General features: G+C 51.0%; 1 protein-coding gene across 3 annotated transcripts in view; it reads right to left on the reverse strand.

Moving 5' to 3' along the window:
• Nucleotides 1–4,673: 4,673 nt before the first annotated feature.
• Nucleotides 4,674–25,662, reverse strand: part of DNAJC5 (DnaJ heat shock protein family (Hsp40) member C5) — a 29,004-nt gene continuing 8,015 nt past the window's right edge. For 2 of the 3 annotated variants that reach the window (XM_070801273.1, XM_019972015.2), the window contains 4 exons: nt 10,631–10,748; nt 9,656–9,869; nt 8,840–9,011; nt 4,674–8,436 (listed from right to left, as the gene is read on the reverse strand). In XM_070801273.1, coding sequence (XP_070657374.1) covers nt 8,333–8,436; nt 8,840–9,011; nt 9,656–9,869; nt 10,631–10,737 — 597 coding nt within the window. In that variant the 5' untranslated portion in view covers nt 10,738–10,748 and the 3' untranslated portion in view covers nt 4,674–8,332. Of the gene's footprint in view, nt 8,437–8,683; nt 8,757–8,839; nt 9,012–9,655; nt 9,870–10,630; nt 10,749–25,662 lie in introns of all 3 variants that reach the window. The other variant, XR_002181984.2, reaches the window with a different exon arrangement.

Below are 25,662 nucleotides of genomic sequence, written 5' to 3' on the forward strand. Positions count from 1 at the left end.
CCAGAGGTGGTCAGGCGCAGGGCCAGAGGAGCGACACAGCCCTAAGGTCGGCAGAAGGGACCTCTCCCCCACAACCTGGTAAGTGGACAGCTCCCCGCTCCAGCCCCGTCTCCAGGGCCAAATTTATTCATTCATTCATCCTGTGCTCTAGTGCCTGGAGCCTGCAGCAGGCCTGGCCCTGCTCAAGTGCTGACAGGCAAGGAGGCAGAGATGCCCTTCTGTCTGGCCAGCTCTTCCCAGATGAGAAATGAGGCAGACAGTTGATGAGCTGGGCAGGAACTAGGTCATCCCAGGAGGGGCCCCCGAGTCCATCTAGAGGCTAACTAGCTCCCAGAGAAGATACCAAAGCCACACCTGCTCATGCGTGTGCAAAAAGCACATGGCCCCAGACACACACATGTGTGATGCAGCTCAGGGCTCTCACCCTACTCAGCCACCAGCCTGTGGGTGGGACAGCTTCCTCCCACTTCCCCAGAGTCAGTGGTGGCCTAGGACCAAGCCCTACCCCCTCAAGCTGAGGGTCCCTCACCAGAGACATCTCCCGGAGACAAGGTCACAGCTTAGGGGGGTTCTTGGGCCACATCCTGCCAGGACCCTGAGGGGTGGCAGAAGTGGTCACCTTCCAAACAGACCTGATGAATGGGTCTTTGGGGTGCCACTGGAGAAAGGGGCAATTCCTCCAGCCTCAGGGAGCCTCCCAGTCGCAGAAACAGCACCAGGGTTCAAGGTCCAGGACTGGAGCCACTGGGGACTTCCAGCATGAGGAGAAGCTGGGTGGTGCTGGTGGGGCCAGAGAAGCCCATCCCCAGGCAAACCGCTCAGGCTGCGTGCCAGCTGGGACTGATGAGTGGCCCCTTGTGTTGCTCTCTGGGCACCTGGGCTGCTGTGGCCCCAGGAGAGGCCAGGGGGTGGGGGACGAACCTGAGGAGTAGCTGAGGGTGGGCCTGCAGCCTGGAGAGACCCTCAGAGCCTGGGCCAGGACAGACCCCGAGCCCCTCCCTCACTTGTCCAGAGGCTCCTGGGACACGAGGTGAGGAACCCCAAAGAATAATGAGCCTTCGAAAGCCCCGTCAGCCGCCTGGGCGGTGCCTTCAGGACTGTCCAACCTGAGAATGGTGAGCATCCAGGGACAATCTCAGGTTTGTCAGCCCGCAAGGTGCCGTCCCCTCCCCAGCAGCAGCAAGGGGCACATGGACTCCAGCAGAAGGGTGTGTACTGTCTGGGTAAGGATTCCACCCATCAGAGTGTCTCAGTTCTCCGCTGGGACACCAGGAGTCAAGAAGAAACCGCCAGATGCCAGTGTCCTGGGTTTGGCTTGATACAGCCTGAAGTGCTCCAGGGTGAGTCCCAGTTAGAGTCGTTTGTACATGTTTCAGCGCTGAGCCCCTGTACGAGGCAGCCAGAGACGCTGCACGACAGGCTGCATGGTGCTGGGACACTTCCAGACCCTCCAAGGTCAAGCTGAGAGCTGGGGCGGGGGCAGGAAGGGAGGGGGCCGTGGATTCACTTTTGAAGGAACAGGGCAGGGGGCAGCAGGTGGGTTTTAGCTGTGCTTAGAAGGGTGAGAAAAGGGCAACTAGCAACGGGGTTCGCGGGGACCCAGGTGTGTGACCCCGAGGAGGGCCCTGGTTGGGAGCCCTGGAGAGCAGAGCGAGGATACATCCGCTGGGGCGGCGGACAGGTGGGTGGGCCTAGTTCCCTGGCGAGGCCCTGGGCGCGGGAGCTCACCGGCTGGCTTCCAACTGGGGGCGGAGAACCGCCCCGGCGTCACGTGTCTGGGGGTGGGACTGGCGCTGGCTTGGACCCTCCCCAACAGCCACCACGCCCCCTAGTCCCAGCGCGAGCCGAGTATCCCAGCGCGAGCAGAGTATCCCGGCCCGGGCCTGCTGGGGGCCGCGCTCCGGGACGGAAAGAGAATGGACAGGACTGGAAGGAGCCGCGGTCCAGGGCGCCGCGGGTGCTGCCTCGGGGCCCCCCGAAGTTCTGGGGAGCCTGAGAAGGGGGCCTCCCTGAGACCGAGGAAGCCCAGTTCTCAGGACTTGGAGAGGATGGGTGACCGGTCGCGCCAGGGACAGGGGTTACCGCATAGCGATGGGATCTTCCCGCCGGGACGGGCCGAGCGGGGTCCTCGGGGCCCCGAGCCGACCGACACCGGAGACGCTACTCCAAGAGGGCACGTGACTGCGGGCGCGTCCGGCCCCCCGCGCCCACGTGGCCCGCGCTCCCCTCCGGGCCGCGTCTTGCCAAGTTGTTGCCGGGTTTCCTTGAACCAGGAGAACTCCCGGGACCGCTGGCCCGTCGCGGGGCCTTAGTCTGCAGCTGCCGCTTGGGTTCCTGGAATAAAGCTCATCACGCGGTGACGTCGAAGGCAACGTAGGCGGGGGAGGGGGCGGGCTGCCTCGAAGCCAGCGTAGGGGAGCCCACGCGATACGGCCCCGCGCTCAACCTACTTGGACGCAGATTACCTGCGCCAGGTCTGCCGGGAGCGAGTGGGGAGACGTGAGCCGCCGCCACCGCCCACATCCCCATGGCAGACCCGCCCCTCCTCGTGGCCAGGCCCCACACGCCGAACACGTGCTGGGTGGGGCTGCCTCTCGGTACTTCCCGGGGGTGTGGGAGGTAGGACAGGGAAGGGAAGCGGGAGGTGTCCCTAAGACCGTACCCACACGCTGCGACCACGACTTCTGCTAAGAGCCCAGGGTCCTAAGACTGGGCACAGAAGAGCAAAGGGCACTGGGGGGACTTCATCCATGCCCGGGGCCCTCAGTCCTCCTAAACAAAGGCCAGGAGGGGCGGAGGTCCCGTTGCCCACCACTCTGCATCCCCATCATTAAACATTGGTTTCGTGTTGTCACGTCCTATTTCTGTCAGTATCTCAGGTAGAAAATACTGAAAATGAGGAAAAACGTCTGAGGATGCTCAGGCTGGCAGGGAAGTAGGAAGGGGCCTTCCGCTCTGAATGTGCAGGGCATTTGGGGCCACCTATCACGGGGAGGTTTCCAGAGCCTGCCCAGTGGTAGTCCCTGGCCAGGGTAGCGCAGCTCTGCTTCATCAGCCAGGAAATAAAACCACCTGTGTCCTCAAGTGACAAGACCACCAACCACTTGTGGTTGATTCATATGATATATGCTGTACAGAAATTAAAATAACCAGATGTAGCCACATGGATTAAAAAAAAAAACCTACATTGAATGAACACTCACAGTGATTTAGTGCTGTACAGTTTATGTAAATCTTAGAAATCAGTGGTACATTCCAGATGCTGACACTGGTTGTTGTTCAGTAAGTAGCTAAGTCGTGTCTGACTCTGCAACCACATGAACTGTAACATCACTTCTCTGTCCATCACTGTCTCCCTGAGTTTGCTCAAACTCATGTCTATTGAGTCAGTGATGCCATCCAACCATCTCATCCTCTGTCACTCCCTTCTCCTCTTGCCCTCAGTTTTCCCCAGCATCAGGGTCTTTTCCAGAGTCAGCTCTTTATATCAGGTGGCCAAAGTGTTGGAACGTCAGCTACCCTGACACTGGTAGGCAGGGTTTAAAACCATAAACAGAAGTGGGCTGAAGTGCCTAGTGGCCACCTCTGGATCCCCGGGAGAGAGGTACAAAGGGGTCTTTATTATGTTTTCCCTTTAATTCTTGGCTGTTCTGGATCTCCCTTGCTTTGCACAGGCTCTCTCTAGTTGTGGTGGGTGGGGGCTGCTCTTTATTGAGGTACACGGGCTTCTGATTGCAGTGGCTTCTAGTGTGGAGCACAGGCTCTAGGCACACAGGTTTCAGTACTTGCAGCACTCAGGCTCAGTAGTTTTGGTGTGCAGGCTCCAGGGTGTGCAGGCTTCAGGAGTTGTGGCACACAGGCTTAGTAGCACCATGGCATGTGAAATCTCCCTGGGCCAGGGATTGAACCCATGTCCTCTACATTGGCAGGTGGATTCTTATCCACTGTGCCACCAAGGAAATCCTCTTTTTGGAAAAAAAAAAAAAAAAAAATCCACTGGCCCACCAGGGAAGTCCCTATCTTTTTGTGGAAAATCTAAATTAAATTACTTCATGTTTGTTATGTCCAAATAGTGCTTCCAGGTGTTTGTTATATTATTTTTATGCTTTAATTTTTTTTTCAAATCATTTCTGCCTTGCTCTTCACTAAGACCAAAGACACAGAAGAAAGATCAGCACCCCCACCTGAGGAGCACAGCCAAGAGGGGCCAATACCCGCTGCGACGTGGAAGGTGACACCTGCAGCCGAAGACTGGTGTTTCTGGAGGCAGCTGCTCCCTACCGTCTTGTGGAGCCAGGGAGTCAGACCCAGGGGCCATGTGGCTTAGGGTGGCCTCTGCCACCTAATGCCAGGGTCCCCAGGGTCTGAGCCATCCTGATGTGAGAAGGCATACATGGTGGACATGAACACCCAGACACGGACACCACGGGGCAGAGATGGAGCCTCCTGCAAGAGCCCAAGACTGGATGCTTGTCTTGGGGGTGAGGAGACAGGTACAAAGGCAGCTGCCTGTACTGTGTCCAGGGGTGCCCGATGGGGCACAGGATGTCACCTGCCCCTCTCTCCCTACCATCAACCTCAGGAGGGCCAAGGAGGTTAGCTGCCCCCAGAGTGTAAGACTCCCCCCAAAATAGGATTATGCAGGGATCATTAAATAAGACATACACCTGGTCTGCAGTGAAAACATTTATTTTTTACAAGTAATCTTTATTATAGGTCAACATTCAGACATAGAGACCATCACCATGGGAAACTTCCGTGACCCCTCAGCCTAGCCCCAGGTGTGTGCACGGGCTCAGGACAGAGGTCGGACCCCAGCAGCAGGACAAACCAGCACATGGACGACCATGGTCCATGAACCCGCATTTAGCTTCTAACCACAACGTATACAGGTTTCAGTGTAAACTGCTTCCCCTGCCCACCCGAAACACCATCCCATTTCCAAGGAGATAAAACCGACCAGAAGTTGCTGAGCACAGGACCCACGCCCAGCCTCTTCCCTGAGGTGAGGTAGGAGAATAATGTCCAAGCTGGAGCCCATCTCCTACCTCACAGGGACCCTCTGGGTGGGTCTGGGGTCAGGAGAGAGACCCCTTGGAATGCGGCTTTGTCACTGGTTGTATCTGATGCCTAGAAAATGGGTTTTAATGTTTCAAAGGAGGGAGGGGTTGAGACACTCACCTCAGGGGTCAGGTGAGTCCCCAGGGACAGGGAGGCAGCCCTGCCCCCCACCCCCAGAGGCTGACACCTGGCCTGCCACCCACACCTATCCCAGGACACAACAGGGTCGGGGTTTCCTTCTGTGCGCAGCAGGCCAGCTTGCCCAGACCCCTGCTCCTGCCCACTGATCAAGAAACCAGAGGCAGTTTTGGAGCCAACATTTATTGTACTGTCGCTTTGCCCTGGACGGCAGCAGTCACGCTGCTGGGTGATATATACATATACACATATGTACACACACTGCCCACACCTACAGCAGAGACGACGCCAACCGTGCTTGAAAGGACAGTAAAAATGTAGCTTTTGCCAATTCCACAGGAGAAGGAGTCACAACCAAAAAAGCATAACAGGAATCCTGTGTCACATGGGTTCACAGCTCAGAATACTGGGAAAGGAATGAGATCAGTCACTTTTCACACCCTCTCACCACACCCCACAAGCAAGCTGTGTCCCTGGTGGGGCTTGCTGAGAGCCAGGGAAGGGCGGACAGGGCCCCCAGGCTCTGGGCACCCACCCACTCACTGGAGGTCTCACACCAGGTGCCAGGGAGGCTGCCCATCTGCCCTGGAACAGGTCCTCCGCCCCACCCAGAGCAGAAGCGCCATGTCCATGTTCCCTAATGGGTTCCTCGTGGTGCTGGCTGCTCAACTGATCAGAGAAGCAGGAAGGCTCACACACGAGCGGTAACGTCTGAAGCAGTTTGAAAACAGAATAACGCCCAAGGAAGACAAGAGACCACGTCACCAAGCAGAAACAGAAATCTACAGGCCACCAGCCTCTGACCGCCCCTCAGCCACTCCCATGCTCCTGCAGCACCACAGGGCACCCCAGCACTAGCCACAGCACTTCTCCTTTCCCGCCACAGCAGGGAGAGGGTTGTCTCCTCTGAACACACGAACAGGGGATGCTCCAGACACAATACGCTGCTCACCAGGGAAACACAGCCAGGGGCCTAGGTCTCCAGTCAGGGTGAGTGCCTGAAGGTTCCCAGACTTTTTCTGCTTCCAGATCAACAAACTGGACACGCAGGACACACAGGGTCTGAGTCAGGGTCAGGTGAAGGGGCATGGTCTAGACCTAGCAGGTGCTGGCTCCTTGGGGACCTGGGCCTCATGCAGTCGTTACCATCACCAGGAGAATTGTTGTCATTGTCATCATGATTTACTAGATTTTTGCAATTCTGTGGGAGACTGGGTTCAACAAACCTGCAGACCTGCCCCTTTTCCATGGCACCCTGGTCTCCAGGGGATCGTCACGATTCTAGCAGATGAGCAGTAAGATTCCGGAACTGAGACACACCTGGCAAGGGACTAACCCTGACTTGTGGGGGGGTGGGTCTTGGAGTCTTCCACCCGCAAAGCAACACACCCACCCACTGCAGAAGGGGCGGCTGCCTGCCTTGCTAGAGTCCAAGCTTTGAACTTGTTTTTTGGCCATTCTGGGGAAAAACAACTCGTTTCCTAAGCTATTTCCAGAAACAGGATGGCTGACTAGGGCCTGCTCTCAGGCTGAATTCTTGATGTCTGCCTGAGGCTGGCACCAAAGACCAGCCTCCTCCCTGGTCCTGGACAGGTCAAATAACTGATTCCTTGTTCTTTTAAGAAGTCTGATTTTAGCATGTTATTTCTAATTTAATACCAGTGCATTTATCTCACCTCTCACTGAATGTCTTCATGATCATTTTCACAGGCAAAAACCCCAAATAAAACAATACCATTAAGTGCCTCTGGACCTGGTGATTGCAGAGCACAGCACAGCGAGTAAGCTGGGGCCGTGGGTGGGCAGGTGGTGTGGGGGACAGTGGCTCTGGGAGGGTGTCCTGGTGCGTCTGACCTCCTCACGTGCAGCCCCTGCCCACAACCTCCCCCACTGGACACTGAGGAGGAGTCCAGTGGTCACTAGGTTCATTCTGCAGAAACCAGGCAGGCCTGCTTGGGCCACACAGGTCTCGAGGTGCAGGTGTGGCACAGGCCCAGCACAAGCACGTCTCCAAGTCCTCACAGTGGTGGACTACCCCAGGGCTAGACGCAGACAAGACAGACTGGCTTCCGACAGTCCACAGGTGGTGGTGCTGAGACAGGTGAGAAAGCTTCTGTGGTCTGGCTGCAGGTGAATGAGCCAAGGGGACCGAGGCCTCCTGGGGACTGACCCTCTCCCCAGAGTGTGCCTTTGGTCCAGCTGGTCCTTCCTCCATGAGCTCGACATCTCTAACTGCCCAAACCATCCACAATGGCCAAAGGGAGCAGGTGGAGGAAAGTGGATTGGAGGTGGGTTGGGGGTGGGAAGCAAGAGGGCTATGCAGCCCACTCACCACCGGCAGCCTGGATTCAGCCCCTCTGACCACCACTAATTGGGCCGCTGATACCATCTGTGGTTCTTGGAGGTCCAAGAAAGGATTACAAAGAGGCCAGGTGGGCCTGAAGGAATGTGGAGGGCAGTGCAGGGAAGGGGAGCATGGAGGCTGCAGGGACGTCCCAGCAGGGGAGGGAGCACACTCGAAGCACAGGGGCCTCAGGTCAGATACGGGAATACCTGCCATGAGGTGAAGCAGATGAGGTGAGCGTGAGTACCACAGGGCAACACCCCGGGACTGGGAGCCAGGCCCAGCTCCTTCCTGTCAAGTGAGTCCAGAGGCCCTGTCTGTGGCTGCAAGGTAGGCAGACAGGGCAGGGAGCAGACCCCACAGCTTCCATCAGGCAGCACCTGCCTCAGGCCCCCATGAAAACAGGAAACAGAGTGCCCATCCCGCCTGAGCCCACCTGGCGGTGAGGGACCACAAGGGCCATCCACCCGCCACGCCAACCTGCCTGAGAGTCCTGAGGCAGCCCCACGTCCGGTGAATGCAGTCTGGCTGCAACACACCCACAACACAGACAGACATGGACATAACCCATACATGCTATTAAAAAAGGAAACAACAGAAGATGAAGAAGACCGTAGCTAAACTGCTTTAAATACTGCATGCTACGCACTTCATGTGTCGGGGGTGGATGGGCGGGCACAGAGGCGGGTCGGCGCGGCCCTCCTGGGGCCAGGGCGGCTCCCACGCCATCTCTGTGACTACAGTTCATGATTCTAAGGTTGAGTGGCCGGGTGCTGACTGATCCTGGATTTAGTTGAACCCATCGGTGTGGTAGCTGGGGTGGGAGTCAGCCGTGAGCTGGGTGGTCTCCGTGGCAGACGCCGGCTGGATGACGATCGGCGTGTCTGCGGCCTCTGCAAGCAAGTGACACGCATGGAGTGAGGTCAGGCCAGTGAGCTTCATGGCCCCGACACTGTGTGACACACTCAGCCGCCTGGTGGCTCGACTGGGGTCAGAGGTCGTAGGACAAGCACTCGAAAGGGTGACGCTGCCTGGACCTCTGCCCCACACGGCCTTCCTCAGCGGCCTCGGCCCTCGGCCCTCCCCGCCTACTCGGCTGCCACAGTCCGTGGCGGGGACAGCCCTCCGAGCCTGCTTTACCTCCAGCGTCCACGTTCACACCTCAACCGTCCCGCTGCCACCACAAACACTCCCGCACAGTGTCAGTGCCCTCCTGTTTGATGAGACAGGGCGACACGTTCAGGGCCCGCTCCAGGCCCGCCCCTCGCGCACCACCCGGGCGGTGGGCGCACTCACCCCTCTCATCGGACTGCAGCTGCGCCTCCAGGTCCTCGGGGGACACATAGAACTCCGTCTCCTCCCCCTCAGGCGCCTTGGGCTTGCACTTGCCACAGCAGCAGTTGAAGCAGCAGCAGAGGCAGCAGCAACAGTAGCAGCAGGTGAGGAGCCCACAGAAGATGAACAGGGCCTGGGGGGAGGGGGACAGGGCTGTGTGAGGAAGCCGGGGCCTGGCCCTCACCCCCGCCGACCCCAGTTACAGAGGGGTCCTCAACCAACAGTGGATTCTTTCCCAGATCAAGAAGAATAAAGAACATTAAGACAGGAAGACAGGAAAGGCAGAAAGAAAGACCAGCTGCATAAGAAGAGTAAATTTTGAAGGGGGGCGGGGGGGAAGGGGGACTGGCAGCCGCCGGACTGGCTTCCAACAGCACAGTGCCCGGCAGTGAGCCACACTCTCGGGCCTTACATGGCATATGCTTTGAATAAAATCAGGAAATCAAGTAATGTTACCATATAAAACAATACTATCTTTTCAAGTTTCTCAAGGTAGACATTTCAAACACATCTTCTCAATTACAAAAACAAATCTCTCCACACTGTGATGACAAAAGTGTGTTTCCTGTTTCTATCACAGTGACGCATAAAAGAAAATACTGTGGATGCCACCCTTCAGCACAGGCCCCACTCTGTGCATCCAGGTCAGCTGCAGGCAGGCCACCAGGCCAGCAAAAGCTGCTGGGACTGGACCTTTGCTGTATCCACAGGGATGAGGAGCCTGCCACATGCCCAGACCCACCCGCCAGGATGCGAGTGTGGGAGTCGCAGCCTCACCTTGGCCCACCAGCTGGAGAGCACAAAGTAGGTGTTCACGTTCTCCTCCCCGAACTGCTCGGCCACGTAGAGCCCCAGTGAGCCGTACTTGTCGTAGATGTTTCTTTTCGTGGCGTCCGTCAAGATGGCGTGGGCGTTGTTGATCTCCTTAAACTTGTCTGCAGCCTCCGGGTTATCAGGGTTCTTGTCAGGGTGGTATTTCAAGGCCAGCTTCCTGCAAACCAAAACCATCTGCTGGTTGTGCATTTTGTATTCACCCACTGGATGGAGGGCTAGCAGAGACACATTTACCCGTCACCAGCTCCCCTGCTAACTTTCCACAGAACTCAAGAACGCCAGGGTCAACAGAAATTTCTGCAATCGTCCAGAGCCATCCACAGAGGAGCAGGTGCCCTGTGAGAGCTTACCTGCAAGCAGCCTGCTCCAATCCCCCCAGGAGCTGCCAGCCCTACTGCTGCCCTCTAGTGTCCCGGACGCTCATTGAACATTTGTCAAATGGAGGCAAGGGCAGGGACTGGGCAGCAAAGGCTTTTTAAATGTGTCTGATAAGGAGATAAGGGAGACCATAAAGGACTGTGTCAGGTGGTTGCATCAATGACAGTGTCTTAGAGACACTGCATGGGGTGGGGGTGGGGCAAGCTCAGAGGGAAGGCCGCCCCAGGGTGTGGAGACTAACCCACAGTCACAGCTCAGCACACTCAGACCTGCCCCCCAGGCCTCTACTCCAGGGCAGGGAGTTCAAATGACCCACAAGGAGCTGTTTAGTTTAGTTTTTAAAATTTATTTATGTAAGGGGCTGTGTTTTTTTTTTTTTTAATTTATTTATACAAGGGACTGTTTTCTGTTGCCCAGAAAACATTAAGGTAACAATCATGAGATACAATAGAACTGCTACTGTGACCCTGCAAGTAGGCCAGGGAAACAGGGAGATATAAGACAGCCATGCAGGAGCTGCTGGGGGTGGAGGCTTCTTACCGGTAGGACTTCTTAATGTCATCCGAGGTTGCGTTCTTATCCAGCCCCAGTACATGGTACAGGGACTCCCCAGAGGTAGAGAGTGAGCGCTGTCTCTGGTCTGCCATGGCACGCTAGTCTACAAGGAGAACACAGAGAAAATATCAGAAAATACAGATTAAAACTCCCAGCACAGAGCAGACAGACTTGATTCTATTTGAGGCAAAAAATTACAGCACTCTGTGGGGGTCACAACACACACAAATACAACACATTCATCTACAGCAGAAAGGAGTGAGGAGTGGTCCCACGTTAAGATAAGGGGCAGTTTCTGACTGCTACAATATTGTCACCCTACTGCTACTGCTAAGTCACTTCAGTCGTGTCCGACTCTGTGCGACCCCATAGACGGCAGCCCACCAGGCTCCCCCGTCCCTGGGATTCTCCAGGCAAGAACACTGGAGTGGGTTGCCATTTCCTTCTCCAATGCATGAAAATGAAAAGTGAAAGTGAAGGCGCTCAGTCGTGTCCGACCCTCAGCAACCCCATGGACTGCAGCCTTCCAGGCTCCTCCATCCATGGGATTTTCCAGGCAAGAGTACTGGAGTGGGGTGCCATTGCCTTCTCCGACTGTCACCCTAAGTAGGCTATAAAAATTTAAGTATGTTTACCACAATCCCTTGAGCAACCTCTAAGTAAAAACATAAGGGGGCCTAGCTAGAAAGCTGAAAGAAAAATGAGAAGGAAACTCTACAGATGAAAAGCTCCAGTGAAACGAAGACACTGTCAAATGGATAAAAATGCAAGAGACACACTTTAAAAACAGGGTCTCAAAATACATAAAAAAGTTTTGACAAATAAGGGGAGAAGCAGACAATTTCACAGTCACAAAAATCTTAACACCCCTCTCTCAGAAACTGACAGAACAGAAACACACACAAAGTTAGGGAAAATGCCAACAATCTGAAGAACACTATCAACCAACATTACCCAATTACTTGTGTGACACCCACATCCACAGAACTTACACTTTTACATGATGGGCCTTAAAACAAGCTTCCAAAAATCTAAATGGACAGAGGGCTTCCCTGGTAGCTCAGCAGTAAAGAATCTGCCTGCTCATGTAGGGGACACGGCTCAATCCCTGGTCCGGGAGGATTTCACATGCTGTGGAGCAATGAAGACCGTGCACCACAACGGCTGAGCTGCAGCTTAGAGCTTGTGCTCTGCTACGAGAGAAGCCACTGCAATAAGCCTGTGTACCACAACTAGAGCTGCCTGTGTGCAGCAACGAAGACCCACACAGCCGAAATTAAAAAAAAAATTAAATGGACTGAACTCGTATACAGTATGTCCCCAACAGGAACAGATTAGAGACCCAAAAGGAAAGTATCTAGGAAAACCTCAGTGTTTACTATGAAAACAATACACTTTGAAACAGCATGCAGTTCAAAGAAAAGAAGACAGACATCATTTCTAAATTCATTACTAATGTAACAATCTGTGTGTGATTATAAGCTACTACTTAAAAATAAGTTGGTGTATATATATATATATCATAGTTGCCAAAACTCAGAAGCAAGCAGGATGTCCTTCAGCAGGTGATGGATAAAAAACTGTGGTACATCCAGACAGTGGAGTGTTACTTAGCACTGACTGAAATGAGCTACCAAACCATGAAAAGACACAGAGCAGCCTAAATGCATTTAACTCAGTGAAGGAAGCTGATCAGAAAGAGCTACACACACACTGCAGGACTCTACCAGTCTAACACTCTGGAGAAGACAAACCTATGAAGACAGTAGAAAGACGGGTGTTTGCCAGGGGCTGGGGGCAGGGAGGATGAACAGGCAGAGCACAGAGGGTTTTTACTGCAGTGAAACTATTCTGATACCACAATGCTACATACACATCATCATTACATTTGTCAGAATCAGAAGAATGTGCAACACCAAGAGTGAGCCCTGATGTAAACTGTGGACTTGAGTTAATCTGTATCAATGTTAGACCATCACTCTAAACAATGTACCACTCAATGCCAAAAAACTGGGACTGGGGGCAGAGGCAGGAAGTACAAGGCAACTCTCTGAACAGTGTACTCAATTTTTGTGTAAACCTAAAACTGCCCCAAACAGTTCTACTATCCTCAGAGACTGAAATTACAGCAATCTATGACCACAAGGAGCACAGAAAGAGAATGCAGGCTCCGGAAATCACCATCTGAGCAGGGAAGCTGTCAACAAAGCAGAGGGCATAACTGCCTGTAACAGCTAGAGGCCAGAGAACAGAGGAGGCATGATTCAAGGAACATCGGAAGGGAACCAGCATATGCAAAGTAGAAAACGAGAAGCTCCATCTAGTGGGAATTTGAAAGGCAGAGAATACAGCCAACTGAGAAAGAAATAGTCAACCAAAAACAAAATTAGTGCTGACAGAAAACACAAGTGTGCAAACTGCAGCCCCGCAGAGCAGAGCAGCAAGGTCAAACGTCCATGTCCTGGGCGCTGAGAACTTCCCCAAACAAAACATGCTTCCAGCTCTAAGGAGAAAGGAGTTTCGTCCTAAGAGTCCATCAATGCAGGAGTTTGGGAAAAGCACAGCTTGCATATCCTGAACGAACCAACGATCTGGACAGCACTTCAGCAAAATGAGGAAGGAAATCAAGAAACAGGAAAAGGAGAACATGTGGTAAGAAGAGTGGCGGCAACTGCTTCAGAGGAGGGTCACTTCTGATCACAACCAGGACACAAGCACATGAACTCCCTCCAGACTGGGTTCCTCAGGGACCAGGCTCCCCCAGGCACAACGACAACTGTCACAGGCACAAACAGAAGCACAGAGAGGTGCAGTCAGGACCCAAGCCAAACCAAAGGGCACAAAGAACGTTGTGACGTTGGTGTGTCACCGTCGAGCCTCACTGCCATCCAGAGCCGATGGGCTCTGGAACCAGGGTAAGCCCAGTTCTAATAGCTTCCAGCTGTCGGCATGGCCAGGTCACTGCAGCACTTGGCGTTTACCTCATCTGGATTAGAAACAAGGACACACGTCCTCACTACCAGGGCAGGGCCTGCAGGGAGCTCAGAACCCTCAATGATGTTAATGACAGCATATTCTCGTCAAGTCTCCATTACTAAGAATTTACTCTACAGCAGAAGTAACTTGACTATGTCAAGTTTATTATCACTTGCTAAGTAATTTTTTTGGTCCTGAGAACTGTTCTAGAAAATACAACTTTGACAAATTACTTTTTATTCTCAGCTACTCAGTTCCTACTGAATAACCCTTTTACAGCCCACCCACAGAAAAATACCAACAACTAATACTTTCGTATCTGCTCCACAGAAGTTAACTACATCATCAACTGTGTCGTTGTTCAGTCATTAAATCATGTCCAACTCTGACCTCATGGACTGCAGCACACCAGGCTTCCCTGTCCTTCACCATCTCCCGGAGTTTGCTAAAACTCACGTTCATTGTATTGGTGATGCCACCCGACCATCTCATCTTCAGTCACCCCGTTCTTCTCCTGCCCTTGATCTTTCCCAGCATCAGGGTCATTTCCAATGAGTTGGCTGTTCACATCAGGTGGCCAAAGTATTGAAGCTTCAGTTTCAGCATCAGTCTTCCCAATGAATATTCAGGGTTGATTTTCTTTAGGATTGACTGGTTTGATCTCCCTGCTGTCCAGGGGACTCTCAAAAGTCCTCTTCAGCACCGAAATTGGAAAGCGTCAATTCTTCAGTGCTCAGCCTTCTTTATGGTCCAATTCTCATATCCATACATGACTACTAGAAAAACCATAGCTTTGACTAGACAGACTTTTGTTGGCAAAGTGATGTCTTTGCTTTTGAATATGCCATCTAGGTTTGTCACGGCTTTTCTTCCAAGCAAGCATCTTTTAATTTCATGGTTGCAGTCACCATTCACGGTGATTTGGGAGCCCAAGAAAATAAAGTCTGTCACTGTTTTCATTTTTTGCCCATTTATTTGCCATGAAGTGATGGGACCGGATGCCATGATAGTTTTTTGAGTGTTGAGTTTTAAGAGGTGCCAGCTACTTAATGTGACTGACGAGAAGGCCCTGTGAAACTTTAGCATCTAAGTCAAGACTCCCCAGCACCACTTATGCCTGAGACTTCCATGCTCCTGCACCAAGTGGCAGAATTTCCTGGTCTACGACAAAACCACCCCGAGGAAACACAACACACACGTGGATGAGTCAGGGTGAGCCAGTCTCTGTGGTTCACACCTGCCTCTTCACGCACAGACAGACCACTGACTAGTAAAACCTTAAAGTTAGATTTCTTAACTTCAGTGAACTGCCAGCACCTATATCCAAATTTTAAGGCCAATATTTGTTTAATAATAAATATACCTCTTGCTGCTGCTACTGCTAAGTCACTTCAGTCGTGTCCGACTCTGTGCGACCCCATAGACGGCAGCCCACCAGGCTCCGCCGTCCCTGGGATTCTCCAGGTAGGAACACTGGAGTGGGTTGCCATTTCCTTCTCCAATGCATGAAAGTGAACAGTGAAAGTGAAGTCGCTCAGTCGTGTCCGACCCTCAGCGACCCCATGGACGGCAGCCTACTGGGCTCCTCCGTCCATGAGATTTTCCAGGCAAGAGTACTGGAATGGGTTGTCATACACCTCTTGAAACCCAGCCAAATAAATAAGTAAATAAAAATATTATAAAAAAATAAACACATCTCTTCAAACCCAGGGATTAAAAACCAGGTTCCACGTTCTGAGTCCCTGGTACCCAGAGCTTCCCCTCCCCAACCGGGAGCTGGAGCCCCTATGGCGCTGGGCACCAGAGTGTGGTGGGGCAGGACAGGACCTTCGGAGTAGACACTGGCACCACCAGGCAGGTTCTCCCCACAGAAGAGCAGGCTCATGCTCACACAGATCAAGACTGTTGGGAACCAAGAGCTTCCAAAAAAACGAGGTGGTGATAAAATCCAGCCAGTTAAGACGGGAAGCCAGGGTGACAGGTCTGCAGGCAAGTGACAAATGCACAGAAATGCAAGAACCCACCTAAGGAGCAGCAACAGGCCGACTGTGAACCTCCTGGACCGCATGGTGGGGGTGACGATACAGTGGGGCAGCCCCATGGGTGCCCCTGGGTAAAGGTGAGGGGGCAGCAATTTCATTGGTATCACCTCCATCTCGTTTGCCAAATTCAAGGAAAACTGGAACAAACACTTTTACTTAAAAGACGATGTGAATATCTTCAGAATGTGTCTGGTGATCTGGTTGTTTCTGAGAAGCACCAGGGAGTAGAGGTTAAAATATTTCTTCTTAAAAAAAAAAAAAAAAAAATTTCTTCTTGGACTTTCCCGGGGCATATAGTGTATGGGAATCCACCTGCCAATGCAGGGGACACAGGTTCAAACCCTGATTCCAGGAAGATTCCACATATTGTGGAGCAACTAAACTGGTGAGCCGCAACTACTGAGCCCTCGCCCTAGAGACCAAGAGCCACAACTACTGAAGCCCGTGTGTCTAGAGCCTGTGCTCTGATAAGAATAGTCCTTGCGCACCACAACTAGAGAAAGCCCATACACAGCCATGAAGACCCAGCATAGCCAAAAATAAAAAGTAAATAAATAATTAAAAAAATAAAAGACTTCGTTGTCTACCACTATTCCCATACTATTGTTTTTTTAAATCATGGTCTTCTGTAGGCTTTTCTGCACTGCATGAACTTGAGGCACCTGTCATGACTCACGTCCAGGACACACAACTTCTGCATGCCGGGCTGTTGCTTTCACTGAGCACTCAGCCTTCTTGGTCCTCAGGCCGCCCTACGGGTGTGGACCTGTCTCCATGTGCTAACAATAAGCAAGGCTCCAGCAGTCCCTACAGTGCCCTTTCTCATTAGCGCCCAAGAGCAAGCTGTCCATTTGGGGATGTGTTTTTGGCTGTGAGCCAATCAAAGGGCCGTAAATGAAGGATCCTGACAACCAGGGTCCAGTCAACTGCAAATCCTCCTAAGAACCCAAGAACATCCTTGCATGGACTCCCTCCAACCCAGTTTTGTATCATTAGAGTTGGCATCACAAACACTAAGAGTAAGGGACTAAACAACCTTGTATTTGAATAAAATCACTGACAGCACAGCAATCAGTCTGGACAGCTCAAGCCTAATTTAATTGTCTCAGCAAGCTGGGTACAGTAAAAGGCAGAACAGACTTGAACGTCAAGGCTTGCTCAGTGCTATTTGTCAAAGGATTATCATCACTCTAGAGTTGGCATGCGAGCTTTTTTGTAAAGGACAAGACAATAAATACTTGTCTTATGGGCCTGAAATCTACAGTCTCCACCACCACGTTGCAAGTTTCTGCCTCTGAGGCATGAAAACACACTGTGTCTAAGAGAATGGGTACAAGTGTGCACCCAGATACCAGATCTAAGGACAGCAACCGGCATACCCCTTGCCCCAGGGGTCAAATCATGGCTCTCTTGTGACTCATTTTAGGGAAGCTGGGTTTTGTGAATGGGCTTACATGTGTGTGCTGTGAGCAAGTGTAGGTGTAGTCACTGTGACTCTTTTTTAGTCCTCAAAGTTAACTTGGCATAAATGTAAAACGAAGACGTGGGCAAGAAACATTATGAATATGCATTTCCAATCGAGACGGTAAAACTCAAATTTTTCACAACACGAAGCAATTAGGCCAGACAGCAGCAAGAGCATTGCATCCCCACCCCTACTCCCACAAAAAAATTGCTGGAAAAGCTGTGGACTAGGTGACGGCATTTTTTACAGAAACCATCCAGAGTGCTCACTGTCATCCTGTCTGCTTACTTCCAATCATGGTTTACGCACTGTCAGCTCTGGCAACTTGCCTGGAAAGCTGCCAGCCGGCAAGCGGGAAAATTCAAACCAACAAGACAAATCCAATGCCACTGTCACCGTGCAGTCCCAGGACTCCCATGGGGCACAGCACCCCAGCTGGGACTCCCAAGCTCCAGACGCCACTTGCTCAGCATGCTCAGGGCACCAGGCATTTGGACGGGCAGAGGACGAGCATGTCAAAACAACCAGCCACAGTTCAGCACCACACACCTGCCCCCAATCACCAGCTGCAGCGTGTATCAAAGGACAGGGAAGTGAGACCCCTCCTTTGCAAGCTTCTGCCCTGAGATGAAGTACAAACTGGCCCCGAGGAAGAAGTCCCTCCCATCACCTTGGTGGGTATGGACTCTGGCACAGCAACAGTGCAGCCCTATGCCCGATCAACAAAGACCAATTCCAACGCGCTCTGCTTGGGTGCCAATGACGGGGACTCTGCTCACAGGACACACATCTGTCTCAAAGGGCAAAGGGTATTTACCCTTCTTCAGGATCACAGGGTTCAAAAGTATTCACATGCACACTGGGGGCTGGGCAGGAGACTCCACCCCAAGGCCAGGGAGCGGTGGCTGAGGCAGATGAGCTCAGATGCCTGGGAGCACTGTGAGGGGAACAGGCAACACAAGCCCACTGTAAGATCCCCTACCTGCAGAGCACAGACGAATATGGAGAAAACAAGCCAAGACCCACCAGCCACACTGCTGAAAACCAGAGTTCAAGAGCAAACGGACGTGTTACAACACCGAGGTCACAGGAACCAGAAAGCGGTGGCACCCAAAGTGAAGGTGCAGAGCTAAAACACCTGTCAGGCCAGAGTTCTGTTTCCAGCAAAAACATCACTCAGAAACAAAGGCTGAAGTGAAAACAGTTTCCAGCAGAGACTAAGAGAACCCATGACAAAACCCATAACAAAACCTAAAATACAAGACACCAGCAAGAGCTACCTGGATGGAGGGCAAACAACACCAGAGAGAAACCAGTATCTTTAGAAGGAACAAAGGCCACAGGCTTCCCATTATGGGAAGCATGTAGGTAATAGATGATTTTTTTCCTTTTTGTTAAAAAAAAAAAACACCACCACAGGATTTTTGGGAGCAGAATTCTCAGTCTTGGCTTGTGGGGTTTATGTGGCCCTTTGCACAGAGGAGCAGTGGGGTGGGGTAGAGCAGATGTCTTGTGTGAAGTGGACAACATCAGCTCTAAGAAAAGTAAACCATACACATGCTCATCAACAGGGGAACTGATCATTTCTGGTCTAATCTATACAGAACACTACTCATCAATAAAAAAGGAGGACATACTGACACAAGCAATAAAATCTCAAACACAATGTGTTACACAAACAAGCTAAATACAAAACGACTTCATTTATACAAAAATTAAGAACAGGAAAAACAATCTAGCACCTGCTGTAAGTAAGGTGACTCAACATAAATTAGACAGCAGCATAAAACCAAATGAAACATCAAAGTCTCCAATCTGCCAGAGCAGGTGCTTGTTTTCACAACTTTCATGGAAACACAGAAAAACATCCATGTGCCTGTCATTCCATTCTGTGGCTACTCTCAGCAGAGACTGTCACCAGAAAGCTAAAAATACTGTCTGGCCCTTTAAGAAAAAAACAGCTGCTATGAACATGATTTAAACAGATGTTTTAATGGAATAAATGCTGTCCAAGCATAAAAACTATTAAATGTAAATTTCTCACCATTTTCACACACGTTTCAAAAGTTAGCCTTCTAGTTAGTCCAAGCTCGTCAACTCCAAGTGCCAGGGTCTGGTAAGGATTCTGGAGGATACAGCCAGTCCTCCCAGGCTGTCACCAGGATGGTGTGTGAAGCATGGCTCTGCTCCTGTTACATCCCACTCAGGTCCTCCCCACCAGCTCAGTGGCTGCAGTGTCAGAGCCCAGGCCCCGGCCTGTCCCACAAGGCCCTTCTGGACACAGGCCCAGCCTGACACCAGCCTCTTCCTGCCACTGCACCCACTGGGCCTCATGGCCTGACAACACGCTCTGCTAACCCTGAGCACCCGGAGTCCTCTAATGCCCTGCCCCCTCCTATGTGGAGCCTCTCCTTAGATTCCCAACCCTGCAGTGACACCCAGGTCCCGGAAGCCTGTCCTGGCACCCGCACGATGTGCAGCGGAGCCCACTGAGTCCTCTGGAGCTGTCTTGGGTCTTGAGCAAATGTTTGTGTTGTTCGTTTGTTCAACAAATGTTTATGAAGCACCTGTTCTCAAACCTGGGGAGGTAGCAGTGAACAAATGAACAGACAAAAAGCCCCATCCTCACAGCCACAACCAAGCTCAGGGAAGACATAAACATCTTCAAGGGAGAGGGGCGTGCACTCCTGATCCCCACGTGTGATCTCAGCAAGTGCTGACTGTTCATGAGGTGTCGTTATTGAATTCAACCTACTACTGGAGGAAAAAGCAATACTTCGAAAGAACGGATGTGAAAACATCTTCTCTTTTAGATGTTTTATGATACACAGAAAGGAAGATATGCCACATGGAAGTCATGATGCATTGTGAGAAAAAAAAAAAAAAAACAAAAACCACCATCCCACCCTTCAATTTAAAACCTAGAAAATTACCAGTAACTGTGAAACGTCCTGCATTCTCCCCATATACCTGAAGCAGTGTCATTACAATCTCTTGCTTAAAGAAACTTACCTCATATAATTTCTCCCTAAAAACTATTTAGTTTTAATTCTTTGAGCTTTAAAAAATGGTCGATACAGTATATGCAGCCTTCTGTGATTTGTTTTTGTTAGATGTATTCCTAGTTGTATGTTAGATGTATGTTAGTTGTATGTTAAATGTATTCCTCGTTAGATGTATTCCAGGAATTCATGCATTCCTAGTACTGAACAAATCCCATTTGGGGGCAAATCATAACTTATCAATCCATTCCTCTACTGGAGGATGCCTGGCCATTCCCAGGTCTTGCTACTACTGGGTCCTCAACCTGCTGAACAATTCCTGCTGGCAGGTCTCCCTAGGGCAGCACCAGGCACAGGGTGATGCCCTGCTGGCTCAGGTCACGACAGCAGACTCCCCAACTGTCAGAACGGCACCAGGTATCTACAGGAGGAGACACCCTCTCTATCCATTCGGGAAATGCAACTTAAAACTACAATAAGGTACCATCACACACCTATCAGGGCTTCCTAGGTGGTGTTAGTGGTAAAATATCCACCTGTCAATGCAGGAGACATAAGAGACGCGGGCTGGATCCCTGGGTCAGGAAGATCCCCTGAAGGAGGGCACGGCAACCCACTCCAATAATCTTGCCTGGAGAATCCCAACAGAGGAATCTGGAAGGCTACAGTCCACAGGGTTGCAAAGAGTCAGACACAACTGAAGTGACTTAGTCACTTCACACACACACACTTACACACACATTTATCAAGAGAGATTAAAAATAACCCAGCAATACCAAGTGCTGGTGAGGGTGACAGAGGCTAGACTCAAACACTGCTGGCAGCACAGGAAATGGGGCAGCCACTCTGGAAGAGAGTTTGCAAGTTTCCTATAAAGGTAAAAATAGGCTTTCACATGACCCAGCAATCCCACTCCTAAGCATTTATTTAAGAGAAACAGGAACTGATGTTCACACAGAAAATGTGTACATGAATATTTATAGTAACTAAACCCAGGAACAACACATACATCCCTGTGAAAGGGTAACAAACTGGAAGATGAACACCACAGACATCCCTGGAAAGGAATGCAGCACCTGCCATACAACGAGGAGCGTTCTCGGTGACACTGTACTCTCTGCGATGCCACCAACATGATGGTCTCGAAAAGACAAGGCTACGTCTACAGAGAGAACAATGGACGCCGGGGAGGCTACAGATGAGTGTGGTCCACACCCTGAGTAGAGTGATGGTCACAAAAATTTCTATGGATCAAAACTCCCTCGTGGCTCAGTGATTAAGAGTCCACCTGCCACTGCAGGAGACACGGGTTTGATCCCTGATCTGGGAAGATCCCACATGGCATGGAGCAACTGGGTCTGTGCACCATAACTAGAGAAGCCACCGCAATTAGAAGCCTGCACACTGCAGCTACAGAACAGCCCTTGATCACCACAACTAGAGAAAGCCTGTGCAACAAAAAGACCCTGCACAACCAAAAATAAACAAACTATCAAAAATAAAATAAAACTCAAGACAACCTTACATCAAGAAAAGGTCCATTTTACTGTGTGTTTATTTTTAAAAATTTCAAAAAAAAATCTGGACTTGTGTTTCTTGTTTGGTTTGCAACTTATTCCTCTAGCTGATCATTTTTGTTGTAGTTCACAAAAGTATCAGCCTGTAAACACACTGGAAATTACAAAAAATATAATCTGGTCCTTCACCAAAAACAGGTAAGGAAGAACTATTGCAGGATGTGTACCTACAAGTGGGACTTTAGGGTCTGAGAGAAGGGCCGACCACACCCCGCAAAGGTGGGCACCCCAGGGCTCCCAATTCCCACCCCTCTCTTTTTATTTATCATGAATTCAAGTTCACACATTTATCAATTGTGGTAAAAGCTGTAAGACTGACCACCTTACCCATTCCTACACAAACCACTCAGTAATGTTATCTATTTGCCCATTACCTTGTAACACATCTCTCACTCTTTATTTTTCGGCCGAGGCATGCAGGAACGTGGCTCCCCGACCAAGGACCGAAACCTCACCCCCGGCAGGGAAGGTGTGGAGCCCTAACCAGAGGACCACCAGGAAATGCCCTCTTAATCTTTATGTAACTGAATATATCAAATCTTTGTAAATGTATCAATCTATTTTCCCCCATTTTTGTTCAATAAATCCTTCTCTATCCCCTAATCCACAGTGACTTCTCCTACACTGCACTCTAAAGCTCTGTTGCCTTGCCCACAGGTAACCTCTCCACCTGGAGTTAACCTGAGCGAGCGTGAGAGACAGACCAGCTCCACTCATCCAAGTGATGCCAGCCAGTCCCAGAAGCCCTGAAGAGCGGCCCGTCTCTCCCTGGGCCCAGCAGGTGCACTAGCATTTCTCTCTGAGAGGTCTTGGGAGGAGGAGTGGGGAGGCTCTCTATTAGGTTTCATTCCAAGGATACTGTATTCAAAAACCTTCAAAATTACCTGAGGTAGTCTCAAAAATTCCTACAAGAGCTACAAATTCTTTGTTACTTCTACACATACCATTACATAATAATTAAAACAATCATGTTTTAACACAAGCACCTACTATGAAAACAAGGTAGATTTAAAAGCCTTGATAATATCTTTCCTGGTGGCTCTAAAAAAACTGTCTTTAAAAAAGAGCAGGGCCAGGCTTCCCTGGTAGCTCAGTGGTAAAGAATCCACTATCAATGCAGGAGACACAGGTTGGATTCCTGATCTGGGAAAAGCCCACATACTTCGGAGCAACTAAGCCCATGCACCACAACTACTGAAGCCCTAGAGCCTGTGCTCCACAACAAGAAAAGCCACTACAGCAAGAAGGCCATGCATGAGAGTGGCCTTCACTGGCTATAACCAGCGAAAAGCCTGCACAGCAACAAAGACCCAGCACAGCCAAAAATTAAAAAAAAAAAAAAAAAAGCCCTGAGCAGGTAATCCCCAGAGTAACACCTCCCAGTGTGCAGACAGGCGTGCTCTGTGATCCTCCAGGGGCAGGCAGTGGGGCAAGGCCATAGCGGGCCACTCACTGTCTCTGCTCCCCTGAGATGCAGTTTCTAGGGCTGCCGCGGGCACTGCAGCCTTCCCACCTCTGGTCATCCCAGAAGTGTGGCTGGACAGGCAGCCTGGAAAGCCGCTGTGTTGCCAGGGGCAGAAGGACGGAGTGCCCAGAGGCAAGTTCCAGGCCACAAAAATAACACATCATATCATGGGCAGTCTGAACACAACGGAGCTAAGAAACAGGCTAATAGTGTAAGAATGGCTGTTAGGAATCTGGGGAGAGAGAGGCACTACTCTGGGAGGAAACCTCATCAGGGCAGGGACCAGGCTCTGTTTAAACAATGTTTCCACAAGTGGGAATAACTTATGGATTTTCAACAGTAAACTTACAGACCAACGGAAACATATGCCTTGACAGCATAAAGGTAAAAGGACAAAGAAAAGTCAGAGGGAGGAGGAGGGAATAGAGGCCAATGCCCTTCAGGTTGTAAGATGACAGTGCAGGTCAAAGTCTGTCACACGGGGACAGGACACTACACTGGGCAGGACGACAAGGACGCTGCAGCTTCAGTCAGGACAGCAGGAACAAGGGTCTGTCAGGTGACGACAGGGACCACCAGCCAGCACTTCAGGGACAGCTGCTTTGGTGCGCACCTCCCCCCACCCAGGGCCCGACCCTCAGAAAAAAAACTTCACTGAAAACAAAAATACTAAAGATGAGACACAACTGGTGTCCCAAAGACAGCTGACCCCTCTTCTCTGAAGGGATCTTCCTTTACAATCCATGATGAACCTGGAAAAAAGGACCTGGGGCACCTCCTCAGGCAGGGGAGGGCCAGCTTTCCCCAGAGCAGGGACAGATACACAGGAACACCCATGGTCTGCACGTGTAACCCTGAGCTCATCATCTATTCCAGCAGGAAAATGTTAGTACACTGCAGAGCAGGAGAAATGGCCACCGATGACCACAGGTGCATCTGAAGAAATGCACCTGATTATAAGCAGAATCAGCCAACATGGGAGATGTGGAAGAGATGCTGCCGAGTATCATGGTCATCTGCTACCTTTGTTCCTAACTTAAAATGAATGTCAAATGTACAGAATTTCTACATTGGCTAGGAAAACAGAGCAACTTCTAAAGATGACACCTTTCTTCCTTAATTCTAAGAATAATAAAAAGTGACAGTGATGCAAGCTTAGAACAGAGAGAGACAATTAAGTGAGTAAAACAGGTTCCTCTTTAAGAAGGACTCAATGCCATCATCAAGTGTCCAAGGGAGGACCAACCCATGAGAGAGCAGCAGCTAAGCCACGCTTGCTCACTGAGTGCGTGTGCTCCTGTACAGGCTGACCAGCATGGGCTCAGCAACACCCCTGGGGGAAATGGAAAGGCCCCAGCAGGGTCACATTCGAAGCCTTTCTGAGGAATAAACCGAGTGCTGCCTCAGTCCTGGCAGAGCGGTCAGTGTGTTTGTGGAATTAATTTTATCGGTTGTGACTTATGTCCAGAAACCAAATGATTTTCTTTCATAACCTAATGCTTTCAGTCAAAAGGAAAAAGTCAGAAGTTGATCAAAGTAACTTACACGTTTGAATACAAGGAAAGTCGAACATTCTCAAAAGCCTATGACTCCAAGAGGAGGCTGCCGACGGCCCAGTGTGGATGGCAATGCCTCACTTCCACCTTGGCCCTCCTGGTCAGCGTCCCTGAGGCGCAAACAGCAGGGCAACACTGCCTCAGTGTAAAGGGGCCTAAAGCGAGCTAGAACCCTCACACCCAGAGCATGACCGACAGTCACAGAGACATACCCGCCATCTCAGCACTGGAGCTAACATGTGCCACCTATGCACAAGGCTGCAGCAAGAGATTCTGGGCGGACCATGCTATGACCAAACATTTCCAGAAAACCTTAATGTATTCCCAAAGCTGAATGTGAAACTAGACAGTGGAAGGCAAAAGTGTTTCTTATAAAAGCAATGGGCAGCAGAGCTTTCTGGGTGCTGGTGTTCTACACTCAGAACGCCGACAATCTCAGAGGGCTGAAGTCACAGACCCCTTCCACCCAGGGAGCCATCTGCTGCCCCTGGCTTTCAGTGGACAGGCTGTGCGTCAGCAGGCAGACTGGAGAATAGGAGGGACGTGTTCTATGACAGAAAAGGCAGACAGGCTCAGGGACAAGGCCACTCTTGTGAATGACCACCAGGAAGGATCCTCACAACATTCAAATCCTCAACTATGAACATCACATGAAAATGCTTGTGACCGAAATCAGTCACTCAGAAGTGCGCAGGCTAAGAGACCTACTTATGGCTTCAAGAGAGCCCGGGGGCTGAGCAGTGCAGGATATGACACTGACAACCCAATGACCCATCACCCTGGGGGCAGCACCACCCCTAGCGAGTGGACTGGACTCTCCAACTCCAGAATGAATGGAAGCTTAAGACACACACAGTGGGTGAAAGTCCATAAAATGTGGCAGATGCAGCCATGATGCCTTCTGTGTCTCACCAGCCAGGGCCGCCCCCTGGGG

Source organism: Bos indicus, chromosome 13 (genome assembly GCF_029378745.1).
Source record: "Bos indicus isolate NIAB-ARS_2022 breed Sahiwal x Tharparkar chromosome 13, NIAB-ARS_B.indTharparkar_mat_pri_1.0, whole genome shotgun sequence".
NCBI lineage: Eukaryota > Metazoa > Chordata > Mammalia > Artiodactyla > Bovidae > Bos > Bos indicus.